This window comes from Phaethon aethereus, assembly GCF_964289735.1.
Source record: "Phaethon aethereus genome assembly, chromosome: Z".
NCBI lineage: Eukaryota > Metazoa > Chordata > Aves > Phaethontiformes > Phaethontidae > Phaethon > Phaethon aethereus.
The window spans coordinates 3,612,816-3,627,980 of record NC_138577.1 but is presented as its reverse complement, the minus strand read 5'-3'; the positions used below and the strand labels follow the sequence as shown (position 1 = coordinate 3,627,980).

At 43.9% G+C, this 15,165-nt stretch overlaps 1 protein-coding gene across 1 annotated transcript in view; it reads right to left on the bottom strand.

The window, feature by feature from the left end:
* Positions 1–15,165, bottom strand: part of LOC309415844 (unconventional myosin-Vb-like) — a gene marked incomplete at its 3' end in the record, with an annotated part of 151,388 nt that overhangs the window by 31,693 nt on the left and 104,530 nt on the right. Inside the window, exons 20-24 of the mRNA XM_082013501.1 lie at positions 14,202–14,358; positions 11,700–11,939; positions 6,641–6,880; positions 1,633–1,717; positions 41–189 (exon numbers count right to left, since the gene is read on the bottom strand). Of these exons, the coding sequence (XP_081869627.1) occupies positions 41–189; positions 1,633–1,717; positions 6,641–6,880; positions 11,700–11,939; positions 14,202–14,358 (871 nt within the window). The remainder of the gene's footprint in view (positions 1–40; positions 190–1,632; positions 1,718–6,640; positions 6,881–11,699; positions 11,940–14,201; positions 14,359–15,165) is intronic.

Genomic DNA, 15,165 nt, shown 5'->3' with positions numbered 1-15,165 from the left:
CCAGGACACAACAGAATAAGGGTAATTTCAGTTTTGTTACCTTTATAATAGCCATTTCATCCCGCAAGTTGTCATATCTCTGCTCCAGCCTTGAATACTCTTTTACCAGGTTCTGATAACGTGACCTCTCTTCTTCCAGCTCTTTCTTCATGTGGATATTTTCCTCAACCGTGTTTTGGGCAAATTCATCTTTAAAATAAGAAAAAAAAAAAAAAAAAAAAAAGAAAAAGAAAAAGAAAAGAAATCGTGATCTTCATCTGCGAAGTGAAATTCTGGTAAGTAAGTGCAACAACAATGACTAATTAACAAAATGCTCTGCCAAGAACCTCTAGAATACATGTAAGCATTCTCTAATATTCAGAGACTATTATAATCTAGAGCTGTCTCCTCGCCATTTGGAACAGATTGAGTTGTTCTTCTCGGAGAGCACAGTCCTCTGCCATTGATTTCAAGAAAAACCTCCAGCACCTACAAACCATCAGACCTATTATGCTTAACTCAACTGCGCCAGCTCCAGCTCTCATGGACCAGTCATAAACCCACTTAAGAAAAGACCAGCACAGTATGGAAGTACATTCCTGTTTAGGAAGTGGTACTCGCTGCATTTAAAGACTTCTCTGCCTGCTTCCCACCACCAGGTTTGGCACAGGAGCAAATAAACAGCAGCATCTCTTTCTCATGTTACCATCAACCACTTACCATGGTAGGACTGTAAGGGTTGAAAATACCCAAATAAATTAATTTCTTTGTTAAAAACTCCCTTTTGGAAGCAAATCTGGCTCTTCCCCCTTTTGAGAAACCAGGCAAATATAGTCCATGTGTCCTTTTAAACATCTGAACACCAAACAAAACCGCTCCAACTTGCTTTCCCCAAGCTTTGATGCTCCAAAGCATCTCATAAGAAATGAAGAAATATTTATAGCAAGTATCTTGTTAACATGTTATTTTCATTTCATTATTTTGCATCGGGCTGACAGCAAGAGGTACTTCATGAGTACCACGGAGCAGTGATGGATACATCCATAGAATGATGCATGATGCTTTTTCTAAATCCTGCAACACAATTAAAGCCGAAATGGATGATAAAAAATAAAAAAGCTCAACACACGCATGAAGGTTTCTTTCGTGGACTGGGATTTTCCCAGATTGCTTTCCTCTATGTACGTCTCACCATCTAAGTTTCTGCTTTAAAAAACATTCAGAGACTCCTGTCACATTAGAGAAACCTTTTGTCACAGCTCAATATCATTAATGGTGCTGTTCCTTGGAGCCTTCAGTCAACAATCTTGGGACATTGTCATTCTCTACCCCGCACCCCCAGGAGCCTCACTGCCTCCCACATCAACCGCAGTAAATGCTGCAACGCGACCGAACTGAAAAGCCCTTTTGGGTACTTTATTCCACATTTCACCAATTAAACCAGCTTGCCATCCACCAGCAGGACAGCACGAACAGAACCACCTACACAACAAAACAATGACAAAAACCACCAGGAAAGGCTTGCGGGAAGATTAGCACTTATCAAGGTAGGAGCTAACAGCGAAGCACACAGGAAAAACAAATTTCAGGGGAGGACAGTTAAGCTCCTCGTTTAGTGGAGGCATTACAATGCTATAAGCATTTTTTTCTTACCTTCAGATTGACACAGGATCCTGCTGTTAAGCTCCTCTTTTTCCTGCTTCAGGAGAGCATTTTCTTCTTCCAAGTCGGATATGCGCTACGAAACAAGGCAAAGAATTACTGCGTGCTGCGGGTCAGAGCCTCTGCGGCGGGATTACGTTTCTCCTGGCTGGAGACAGGGAGCTTTGTTTGGGCTTGCTTTGCTGTTTAAAAGATCTATCCCCTTGTGTTCTGCCAGTTATCCTTTGTACATCAGGAGTTGAAGCGTAGGAGAACCGCGCTGCAACAGAGACTAACTTTTCTTTTTCTGAGGGCATCTCTCCCTTAATTTAAGTTTTTCAGCAGAAAAATTAAGGTTTTCAGCAGAATCTTACAAAATGCTGAGCAGTTGGACTTGGCGACCGGGATCTGCAGGAGTGAAACTCCTACAAGTGATCAGGTCATCGCATCCAAGGTTTATTTCCACATCTCAACGGGCTTCGTTGCTGTCTTCAAGCCATCGCACTGACTGCTGCTGGGGAAAAAAACCTGCTGATTGTTTCAAGCAACATAGCACTTAAGTAGTTCAGATGGACGCAACGAACGTGAGTGCCATGAAAGAACTAATGCTAAATAGCTCAGACTTTTTTAGCTTCAGGCGTGTTGTGCTCACTTCACGTAATAAGATTATAGTCACTTTAAGGCTTCACGCTACTGCAGAACCTCCAGTACAGGGATGCACAGTGTGTACCGGGGCCTTTGGTATTACAAGAGGAGCATACACCAACGATTGCCTAGCGAAAAATAATGACAACAGAAACTAAATCCTGCAAAATAGTTGTTTGGGGTTTTTTTTTTGATGCTGACAGCAACACATCCTGTAATTTTGTTCACCCTGAGGAATTCTGATGCATCCAACAGCGTTATTGCAAAACCGTCACATTATCAAGTGAAATATGCTGCTGTGGTTAAGCAGGAGGATTCTGCTGCTGTCAGGCAGGAGAACAAACCGACACATCATCCCCATGTAACGTCGTTCCCTGTGCCCACTCCACTGCATCTTCTGGCCACGGCTTAGAAAACAGCTACACACAGCAGAGGGATCTCAAGATGCCAAGGATAAACAACATTGTGCACACCATCACAGAAGTTTTCAGTGCCCAAGAATAATAACGTTGCTGTCACCACGAGATAAAACCTATCGGCAGCCCAGCTGGCATGCGTGCCTAGCACAGACTTCGCTCTTCCACACAAGCATCCTCAAATCAAGGTATTTTATCAAATAGTGCATATGCCAGATACATACTAACGGTGAGGGTAAAAGCACAATGAATATTTTGCTGTAAGCCACAACTGAAGCAGTCATATCCCGTGCACAGAAACTGGAAGTTCTCGCTACCCCTCGCCCTCTGATCTGTTCACTTACTCCAGCTATATGAGCCTATAACCTCCTGCATCTCTCTCTCTCTAAAATAGGAAAGTTGGAGTCTGGACATACAACTAAGAAGTGAAAAAAACAGTTTAATGTATGCAGAGCTACCGGTGTTTTAAGTCCTCTGAACTGAGCCACAATTTTAATATTCAGTACCAAAACCAACTACCTTCCTCATTCGTGCATCACTTCAAATAAATAGAGCAGACACACGGCCGTTAGATCAGCGCTGGTGTCTTCAAGTTAGGAAGAAGTCTTAAAAAATTGGAAAAGAGCCACAGGAGTGATAGAAGGGAAGGAAAACCTGTGCTGCAATGGGACAGTGAGGAACTCGACTCATTTATTCCATCAGCGAAAAGGTCAGGGATGATGGGATTATTTCACTAGCGCTCTTTAATGAGTGCTGATAATGAACCCTTCTGCCCAGAAAACAAAGTTATGACAGTTGGAAAACAAAATTAGACAAAAAAAATCAGAGTATTTTCAGCTGCACCGGGGGGATATTTTAGAACCGAAGGACTTGGTAGAATCTGTAATAATTATTCCCAAGTTTAAGAATTTCTAACTCTGACTGGATATAGATGTTTTGAAGATGTGATCTCAAGCGATTAACCTTGTTTATCGCATTCCTGTTTCCGTATCAGACAGAAACCAGCTGGAATTCAGCATTTGTGTTTACAGAAACCCAAAGAGAATGAGAACAGTCCATTTAACACAGGTAGAGACAAGCGGAGCAGGTTACACGACAGCCAAGCAGCACAAACTTCATCCCTGAGCACACGCCGCGTCCTACGCTGGTACTTTTTGTATCCCTTGCTCATCATTCTATAGGAAACAGATCTCTGAAGGTGCTTCAAATGCAACAGCACCTTCTTTGAAGGATTTCTATGGAAGACGTTGAGCAGCGAGCACTTGTGATGGCTTCAGCCCTTATTTAAGTGTTACAATGGAACCACCTGCTCATGAGATCTGGCTCCGGTCCTCCCCTAATCTTGTGAGGAGAGGATGATGGCATTTAGGATTTTCCTAAGAAAACTCCTGGCCAGGTTTTGAACCATCCTAGCTCACCAAGTGAGAAGATTAGGTGCTACTGAAAGCCCTGGGGAGAGCTGCTGGTACTCATCCAGATCCAATGTTTTAAACTTTACCTCAAAATGAAACATGGGCTCTTCTAAAATTAAGGAGTCAGAGAGAAAAGCGATAAGAAATAGATTAAAGGACATTTTTTCAGTAACAAAATCATAACTAATATGGATTTGCAGAAGCTGCAGCCCCCACTCAGGTCAATAAAATGAAGGCATTCAGTCGCACTCAGAAGAAGTGTCTGATGACTTTGGCTATCATCTCCAGAGTGAGTGCATCCCACCACAGCCATGGTGCAGTCCTGCTACTGAAGGGGAAAAGTGCTTCTCACACCTGAATCCAGCTTCATGACACTCCTCATGCTTTTGGCAGTTATTAGAACTACTCAAAAATCTCTATCATAAATTTTCTTGGAAAGCGATTTTTGGCTAAACGAACGTTTCCAGGAAGGAAACAGGTCTTCTGCATCTCCCCACCGACGAGGAAATGAAGGGAGCATTGAAAGCTAATGTCAGAAACGGGAGCCTGCACTGCTGAGCAGAAATGTTTTATAATTAAACCATTTATTGTCACGGTAAAGTGCACAGTATTTGCTCTGCTGTAGGCACTTCTACACCAAGGGAAAGCTTTTGCTTTGTTTTCATGCTTTTTGAAAGTATTTCTTTGGTCATTAAATCAACCTTTCTTCTGAGTGCTCAGAAGGGATTTGCAATCAAGAACAAAGAGAAGCAGTTTTTCCCCCAGCTGCATCACCTTCAAAATAAAGCATCCTTTCAGGCTCTAAAAGCCTGTGCTGCAGCCGGATAATGAACGGAGCCCCGTGCCAAGAAGGATCTTCTAATTTGGTGTTGGAAGAAAGAAAATCACTGACTCCATACATCCCTGTGTGGGTGCAATACATGTGCAAAGAGTGGAGTAACTGCTTTTCTGAGAGCTCTTGGGCCAACCAAGAGACAACACGTGTACAGGCTGAACAGCCTTTTGAGAAGTAAGCCCAAAAATGCATTTCAGCTGTGCTAGTTGTTCAGATCAAGTTATCCTAACCACACAGTCCCCACAGCTGCTCACCCAAACCCACCATCTGAGGGCTTATCCACAAGAGGAGGTTGGCCAGGGCAGTCGCCGCTGAGTGAAGTGTCCTAGAAGAGCCCTATCTGGACTCTCTTCCAGCATAATAAAAACGCAGCTAATCCCATGATTTATTTTTTTTAATCTCCAGAAGCAACTCATCTTCAGGCTGTAACACAAAAAGCACTATTCTAGCGTAATAGCTGCAAACCAGCTTCTTCTATGCAACCTGTTGAGTAGAAAAGCCCTCACTTCTTCGCAACAGCAGGATCAAAGAAACCACTTCAGTTGTCCATGGAGAAGAAGGATCACAGATTTAACCCGTCACAAGCATTTAACCCAAGTCACAAGCATTCACAGCAGGAAACTAAACCCTTACCTTAGTGCCTTAAGTTATGAGGATGGGTGTGAAGGTTATTCAGAATGAACATGACCAAAGAACTTCAGGGTAAGAGGTCCATTTTTACTATTTGCAAAACACCTCTACACTCCAAAGTCTCTTTCTCCTACTAGAACACTTTGTTGTACAATGGTGGCAGTGTTGGACCACCTCCAGCTCAAGAGATCCAGAAAGCATATGAATTTGCATGAAGGAGGAAGAAAAAAAAAAGTTTAATCTATACCCCAGCTCCAAAGCCTATAAAGGCTCATAACAACCAGCCTAGCTGGTGTTGGAGCAGTGCTTCTGCTTGGGAGGGACAAGTTGGTCCCCACACAGGTCATATTCTGCATACATCTACAACACCAGCCACTACAACCAGCTGCAACGGCCATGGACTTCATGACAGAAACACAGCCCTCATGTCCCATACCAGGCTGGGCTGAGGAAGGACATCTTCCTAGTATTTACAGCATCTATGACAGCCTTCTCCAATATCTTACATGCCACAAGGAATCACCGTATATACACGAAGCTCTGCCATGTCCATGGTTATTAAGCACCCTTATTTCCAGAGGGGTCTGGGTTTGGGGAGTTTCTTCATGGTGGGCAGTACAAAAGGCATCAAGACAGGGCATCCTCCTGACATGAGGCAGTCGCTGCTCCTGCAGGGATGTCCACCTGCCCTTGCTGCCGCATGACCTGGTTAAAAGGCAAATTCTACGGGCATTCAGTGACAAAAAGAAAAAAAATTATAATTAAATAGAACATAAGGAAGAAATGTTTCACAGTGAGGGTGGTGAAGCCCTGGCCCAGGTTGCCCAGAGAGGTGGTAGATGCCCCATCCCTGGAAACATCCCAGGTCAGGCTGGACGGGGCTCTGAGCAACCTGCTCCGGTTGCAGATGTCCCTGCTCACTGCAGGGGGGTTGGACTAGATGGCCTTGAAAGGTCCCTTCCAACCCAAACCATTGTATGATTCTGTGATTCTATGATAAATTAAGTCTTTCCCCTTCAGACTTGTGAAGAGCAAGCTTTCACCACCAGCATGACCACATGAGACGCGACAAATACACATACCTTTCTCAGCAGGTCTTTCTCCTTAACATAGCTGTCTTCCACAACCTTCCTCTCACCATGAGCTTTTTCAAGCTCCAGTCGGAGGTGCTCTAACTCTTCTTGCAAGCTGACAAGCTGGTTGCCATCACCCCGGTGGCTCTGCTGATATTGCACCAGTTCCTTCTTCAACTTTTCCACCTCGGAGGAGTGGGCAGATGTGAGTGCAGAGAGCTGCTCATTCAGAAGTTTGTATTCCTTGTTCTGCAGCCAACAGCCCAAAAAGAAGAAAGGAAGACCATAAGCAAGATCAGTGCATGCACTGATGCACTACAAAAGTAACTGTCAAAAATCCTTGAGCATGATGGGCAACAGGCTTCCGATAACGAACATTTCCATGCATATGCTAATAAAGCTCACAAAGCTAAAAACCATTTCAAAACTGTGACAAAAGTTCAATAATATTTTGGTAATGATTATACAAGCATTTGTTAATCTGATGTTACACTTGAAGGAAAGGCAAACAACGCTTGGTAGCACTGACAACCAAAACAAAAAACCTACATTTTTACTACAGCTTCCAAACAATGTTGCTTAATGCAATTGGTTTGCCATATTTTTTTTCTGTAATATTGGTTTTGCAGTTTATCCTTTTATTCCTGACTCCTATGCCTGCAGGAACCTGGGGCGACAATGCACTGTAGCATAATTACAGCCTTGAGCACAAAGAGCTCCCTAAACCCCAGCTTTAAGTCATGTGCCAGCTCAATCATCTTTTTATTTACTCAGATTTTCTCTTCTAAAGCACTTAGCAATGATTTGCTCCCAAGTTTTGAGACCTGAAAATTCAGCAGCCTCATTTGATTTTTGTAGTTCAAATCAAAGTCAATGGGAACTACACTGTGACCAATAAAACATCATCATTATTAGCCAGCCCCAGAAATGACAGTGAATTCACGACAGACCAAGAGCTTCACTAAAGAGCCTACCACACAGCTTTGCTAACATTAGGTAGGTAATCATGAGAGCAAAAGAACCATTTTGAAATTAAAAATGTAGCCTGATTTTTAAAGTTTCCCTTTTGAAAACTTTCAATACAGCTTTGAAGCTCCGGGCTCATATCACTGTATGACAGACCTGAAAGGCTTTCCTTTCTTAAATGGGACTTTGGTGGGTATTTCATGTAAGTATCAGAAATATCAGTTCTGGCCTTTCCTGATCTTGCTGGGAAACATTCAGGAAGAGATCATTGTCCAGCCCAGATGGAAGTGTGTATTGGTAATCTGCAACTTAGCCTTTTGCTGTCTCTCCGAGCTTTAGTCAGCAGCAGAGTCACACCAGCTCATGAGAAACTGCTCCTTTCACCCAGAAGTTTTTAGTTCATGTGGACGCTAAGAAAAGCTTGAGGCGAAGAAGCCAGAAGTGTATCATTTTAAAAATTCAATGTCCTGAACATACAGTTGTTGACTGGCCAGGATAAGCTGTAAAGGTGCAAAGTCACAGATCCCAAGATGCAACTTCCTCCTCTTTCAAGATGTTCACCAAGTCAAATAAGCAAGAACAAAAATTTGAATGCGATAAAGCATGATCTACCTCTGTAAGAGTCAGAGGCTCCCATTAGGTCCTGCACAACAGAGTTAGTTTTCAAAGAACTTTACAGCCTAGAAAAGAAAGCAACCGCCCATTAAAGAAGTCTTCTAGGTCTACACAGGTCCTTCTAGACCCCTGTACAAATGCACAGCGAGCTGGTGGATACTGATCCCTCATACCCATACTTTGGATTAGTCTCTTTTAGATTCCCAGTGTGGCTCATAGGATCATTTCTTCTACCATCGCTCCGATCATCCTTTTGGCCCCTGTCCTTCAGCCCTAGGTGACCTCCCAAAGCAGCCCTCTCGCTGCAGTCTCACCGCTCTACAGCAAGGTTAAGACACATCTCAAATGGAAAATCAAGTAAACGAGGGACATCAACATCTTTTCCTTTGCTCCCCTTTCATTAATTATTAGTGAATATCAAAAGTCAGCGTTTCTGTGATATTAAGGAATTGGCATTTCTGCATGACCAGAGCCATTTCCACAGAGATCCATTCGGATTGAAAAGCTTTGCAGAGAATGGCAATCATCACTCCGGTTCACAAATCTCTGCTGCTTCCCTCAGTCTCTGCTCATTCTCCAACACACAACGTTTCATGGCTTTGTGGCCCAAGGTTTATGTATATTATTTTACATACCAGCCAACTGAGACTTCAATCCAGACACAAGATAACAAAAAAAAGCGTTCCTCTGCATTTATTAGCTACTAGAGACATGAGAGAGCTTTTACCGAAATGGCTGGTCCCCACCACAATCGGAGATCACGCGACACACCTTGTTAACTTGAATCTGCTTTATTTTAAATCCTTATCCAGCCCAGCAGAGCTGTGACAGTCCTGGTTTCAACCCAGGCTCCATGAACTAATCCAGCTTTTCTTTTGCTACCAATGGCAGACACAACATCATCATCACTACTGTTACCCAAACTAGTTTTATTCACAATAAATGCTCACAGAGATACTGCCGCTTGCAGAGACAGTCTGGGGAGCTCACTGTGCGTCTATATATTGGCTGCATGAACACATAACACCAAATTAGTTAACAGCCTTAAAGGTGTCTCAGGCAGCTAAAATATACACATTAAAAACCTCACTCCACTGAAAAAGAACAAAAAAAAAAGATAAAATGGTCCAAGTGGATAGAAAAAAGTGGACCAGTGCGGATATTTTGCAGCAAAATAGATATAAAACTTTCTCGTGTGCAATGATCATCTGATTCGGAAACTGAATTAAATCGGCCCAGTTACGGATGCTAGAACGTGTGAGCTGAGGCTGACGTACAATAATAGCTTTTAATGTTTTCAAAGAAAAGAAATCTTTTTCAAAGAGAAATCTTTTCTTCCTCAGGGGCACACGGAGTATTGCATCTCTCTGTTCATGCATGAGCTGAAGTAGCAGAAATAGAAACATTTTTTTTCCACGACTAGTCAGAAAATGATACAACTGCGGCTCTCTAAGTTACCTGCAATATTTTTTTTTTTTAAAGTTAATTGGCATTTTAAAAGGTCACGTTTATAGATCAGCCAGGACTGAAATCAAGATACTTCAGGGAAAATATGATGTAACAAACCCACTGCTGCCAGAAAAAAATCCAGTGCACTGAAAAGGAAGTCCACTGGAACGGAGCTCATTAGCACATCCAAAGCATCCCAGGGAAACCTGTCAGCCCTGGAATGACGGTTAAAATTAGCTCACTGGACATACCACCATGAGTAACACAGAGCAGCGATTCTTCCCTGCAAAAGTTACACAGAAAGCATCAAAGCAACTCCTCCAAAACGGTCTGCAGAGAGACCGAGGGAGGTCAAGACAAGCTCCAACCCATTATTTCTGCCTACTTAGAAGTTCTCCATGTCTTCTTCCCTAAAGGAGACCTTTCTGCTGCTTTCACAGCCCACGACAGGAAAGCCTGTATTAACCAAAGGTGTTTTTTTTCTTTATTGTTCCACTCCCACACTTTTCCTAGCAGTAAACAGCAAGGAATTGGGGGAAAAAAGAAACAAAAAATTAATACTGCTGCTCCATTGTCAAGTCCAGCAGCTCAGCAGACCCAGCAGAGACGTTCACTCTCATTGCGCGAGTTCAGCCCAAATATGTGGACCCGAAATGACTTGTCCTAATTAATTCCACCAAATATGAAGGGTCACATCAAACGTGTTTCTGATACACAGATACACAGAAAACCTTATGCCCAAGTTTTTCCGTTCCTAAGCTACAGTTTGTCTGCACAATCTAAGTATGCAAAGCAGGCATTTTAAAATTAAACACCACGGTTTACAAGCCAGACTCTACTGCGGTGCACGCTTTGCAGCCAATTAATACAGCAATGAAAGTGGCCAGCAGTAATGCCAGTCCCCGGGTGTCTTGACTCTGCAGTATCCGAGCCAACGCAGAGTCATTTCTCATCTTCTTCACCGCAGGACCTCTCGTGTCACGCAGGGATGGGAGAGATTTAAGGCAGCGAGGAAACCGTGTGTGATGTATAAGGGTTCCTGACAACAGCCAGAATGATAAACTGCAATTACTAATAACTGGTACTGCAAATAAGCAGGTATCCTGACTTACGGAGACTGTTTCTCCTGCCTGTAAAAGGGCATTTTAAGGGTACAGGTGGATGTGAATTTCTCCATTAATATTAGCAGACACAACTGGGCCCTACTCAGCATTTCTTGTACTCATCCCTGAAGTCCTTGTGCAGCACTGGAAGAAACACAGAGGGTATTTATCACAGTAACTTCAACACTCATGTTAGTGGGTAAGAAAACCCTCCTCCTAAGTGTGTCATCAAACTATTATTCTGTAGCTCATTAACGACAAGTGGGATTAGATGAAGACCTCTCTGTGATCATGTAGTCACAGTAAGACCATCCAGCCATCCACACCGGCATCTATCACTCACATCGCACCATCTCACCCCTCCCCACGGATCTTATTTCCAAGCAGTTGTTACATCTGATAACACAAACATGCTCAAACTACTTTGCAAAGTGACTATCTACCCAATTTACCTTTTATCTTCCAGGTAATGCGACTCACAAGACATATGGTTCAGTACAACAGACTGTGGCAGACTGTCTGCATCCTCAGTGCTTGCAAAGCAGAAAGTGTAATGGCCAACGCCTGTTTGACATAGGGATCTCACGTGGAGCTGGCTTGGGTTTTCAGGGCAAAAACTTTCAAAATTGCCCAGTTTTATCCTCCTCCTCTGAGTCCTTCTGGGCAGTTCTCATAATAATTACAGTGCAGCTTTTGTAGCTTACTGAGCAAGCTCTTCAGACAGCGAGGTGGAGACCCAAGATCCAAGTGCATCTGCACTCCCATGGTGGTGTCCCCCCCTTACAAGTATCTGGCCAGCAATAGCAGAAGGCTGCCACCACCACGACATCCTTCCTAGGTGTCATGGGAAGATAAAAGCCTTCTCAGAAAGCACAGCACAAGAGAGGCAAAGAAGAAGCAGGACCACACTTGTCTCAGCACTGCTCAGGTCATACCTGCTCATCGATCCTCCTTTGAAGCTGGACCACCTTGTTCTCCATGCCAATGTTGAGCTTCTTCAGATGCTGCGCTGAGCGGGCTTCGATCTTCAGCGCCTTCAGCTCCTGCCTGGCCTTCATGCGCCGGTAGTAGCACTGCAGGACGATGGTGGCACCCCTGAGCCGGCGGAAGCGAGTGCGGGCCAGCCAGCCACGGGCATACTGCTGGAGAATGGTGGCTTTGTGCTCCGCAAGGATCTACAAAACATGAGAAATGGGACAATCAAGGGAGAAAAGTCACCTGCAAAGGTAGCAGCAGCAGTGCTGGTTTGGATGCAACATGGCACTCAACACTTCCCAATCTGCCTTTGAAAGGGCTTCTCCTGCAAGCAGGCGTGTCCTGGTAGGCGCAGGGGGTGATGGCTGGAGAGAGGGGCTGTTATTTCGCATCCTCTTTCATAGACAGGAAGGGGCACTTCAATCCCCTCCTCCTGAGGGGTTTCTCCAGTCATTGCACTCAACTGGTGCAGGCAGGGCACATCCAGTCCTCTCCTAGGAGCCATGCTGCGCTCTCAAAAAGAGTCAAGACCTGCTTGGCCAGTGAAGTGAGGGGATATGATCCTGGCTGGTCACTAGAGGATTCGATAGGGACAGGGGGCATCTGGGCTCAAGTGAGACTTCATGGACCACCTTGGAATAGTACCCAGATCCGCAAGATCCATAGCTAGCGGAATTAATAACCATTAACACACAAACACTTAGCAATAAACTTACTGTCCCTTCAGCATCAGATATAGCTCACACCAGAACAGTTTGCAGATTTTTTTTTAATGTGTTCCACCCCTGCATTATGATAATTTATACTGCAGATAAATCCTGTCCTGGTGGGATTTCTTACCGTGTGGATAACTTGCAAATAAAACCCTGGAGTCCTTTCACTACAGTCTGCAGACAGTTCTCTTGCATGATTCAATTTGTAGAAACTCATATCTGGTTTTATGAAACTTCTGGCATTTTTGCATAGAATTTCTCCCCAAAAATCTTTTCAGTAGGTGGCAATACAATTCCTTCCTCTAAAACTGAAGGCTCACATTTTAGAGATACAACCAGCATGTTGCTAATAACTTTCTTATGTTGATCTACGCTGCAGTATTATGAGGAAAGAAAGAGCAGGAGAATTTAAAGATTACAAGACACTTCGCTGTTATTAGTCTGGGATAAGTTGTATCAGAAAAGGAACCGTATCAGCTTCTCTTACAAATCTTTTGTTCACCCTAAGGTTTTCTTTGCACTTGCAAATTTTAATTCAGAATAAAGGGATTGTGTGAATTTAGGATGCACTAGGAGTTACTCTGACATGAGTCTCCAGCCCTGGCACTCTTACAGATGGAGAAAGCTAGGGGTGCCCAAAGGGCTAGAAGAAATCCTACTGCATTGCTTTTGGGACCTATTCCAGCCTTACAGCAAAGTCTTGGCGGGCACTGGGCATACCCTGACCCCATGGAGCATCACCTGCAGCCCTGCTTCTGAGCATGCACTTGAACCGGCACCCATACCCAACACCTCAGGTGCTCCAGAGATTAAGGATCTTCCGATTGGAGAGGCATCACCTTCTGCCAACTTCTACACCTTGTTAAGATTTCAGGTTGCCGTCAATCTCAGACAGTTTAAATGCTGGACCAGCTGCCTCCCCTGCAGAGGCTTCTGATTTAAAAAATAGATCCTGAAAAAGCAGTGGCAGCACAAATTCCTGATCACCAGCAGCCAGCTCCCCTGTTTCAGAGGACATCCCTGATCTCTCTGGTGGGTCACCGGGTGTCCAGGTAACCTCCATCATCTCCAGGAGCAGGCCCTCCCCTCCTGGCTAATCGTACCTCTGACTTATTCAAGCATCCCCATGACGACAATTAGGCATAAATTTAGGTCACTACCAAAGTAAGGCTGGATCTGAGGAGTGGACAGAAGATTCTCCAAAGTTGTTTTCAGTTTCCTGACAGATGATTTCTCACTGTATCACTTGCTGTCATCAAACCTTTATTTCCTTGCTTTCAGCTCCTGGTTTAACACAGAAAGCTGATGGAGAGAACTAATTAAAGACTTAGTTATATCAATAAATGACTTGATGTCCTCCATGACAGACCCTACTGGTTTTCCTACCATACTGGAAATGGCACCCGCAGCACGGCTCAGACACAAATTCAGTTTGCCAGGGAGGTTTTTGCAGAGTGTAGGTTAGTTCAACTGACATTTCCAGATTTCCACAATGCCTCCTGGCATCTGAATGACTAATTTCATTTAGTTGCTCTGCTGAGGTGCTGCTGCCAAAATCATTTTTGCTTGCGCAGCTTTAAATGGCACCGCTCACCGTCACCGTGTGCTCTCCAGAAACACCAGAGGCAGTCGGCTTCGTAAAACATCAAAATAGCCACAATAACTACGTCGTCGTGCTAGGCCAGCGGAGGTAAATATAAAGGCTCTTCCTACTCTTTTCTAATGCAAAGACACTCTGTGGAGTCATACCTTGCGGTAAATCCTCCTGACAAACATGCCCCGAGCAAAAGCCTGAATGGTGATGGTTGCGTTGCGGACCCTCTGGAAAGCTCGGAAGATCCGCAGCATTCGATACTGCTTCTGGAAGGTGATGGCAGCTCTCGTCCTCCTCAGGTGCTCAGCAAGTCTGCAAAGTGCAGGAAAAAGGTTAGCAGTAAAACTAAACTCCCCTTCTTTCTGTTGTAATAAGTTTTAAACCAGACAGAGAGAAAACCCTTTTGACCAAAAGTAGCTTGACTGTATTGAAGAAAGACCATCCTAGCAGTAGGGCTAAGAAAAGAGCAGCTGATAGCATGTTTCAGCAGAATAATGGGAACATGTACGCAATCAGTGTCCATGGCACCCAGGAGCACTGGAACCAGAAATCAACACACCTCGTTATTCCGAAACAGCACTCAAAACAAGTATTTTCCAGCTTTTTCTTTGGTTTGAGCTCTCTGCCTTATGTACTTAAGGCAATCAACTCCCAGGTTGGCTCCATCACTTCCCCAACTATAAAAAGCAAGCGTCGCATTGGGTATCTACTGACTCAGTGAAAACGGCAGCAAATTGATTTGACATTTAAACCAGTGTGCACTGGTTTGGCAACATTCATGAGCAGAGCCCCAGGCAATTCACAGGGAGTAAATAATGAGGGATGTGGTCAACTCCGTGACATGTTGCTCCCATTCTCCAACCGAATTCATGTTCAATTTGCTGTTACACAAGTTAATAAATGCCCATAAAACTGCCATTTAATTTCATAATTAGCTTGTTTTGCTGAATTTATGATTCATTTATTGCTCTCAGCATGAAGCATTAAATAGATATTTGATCCACTTCTTTATTTTGTGAAAAGCATATAAAAACTAAAAGAGCCATAATTGGATCGGTTTAGATATTCTCTTTGTCAAGGCCAACGGTTCCTCATTAGGACCCACTGAACCAGAGCCTA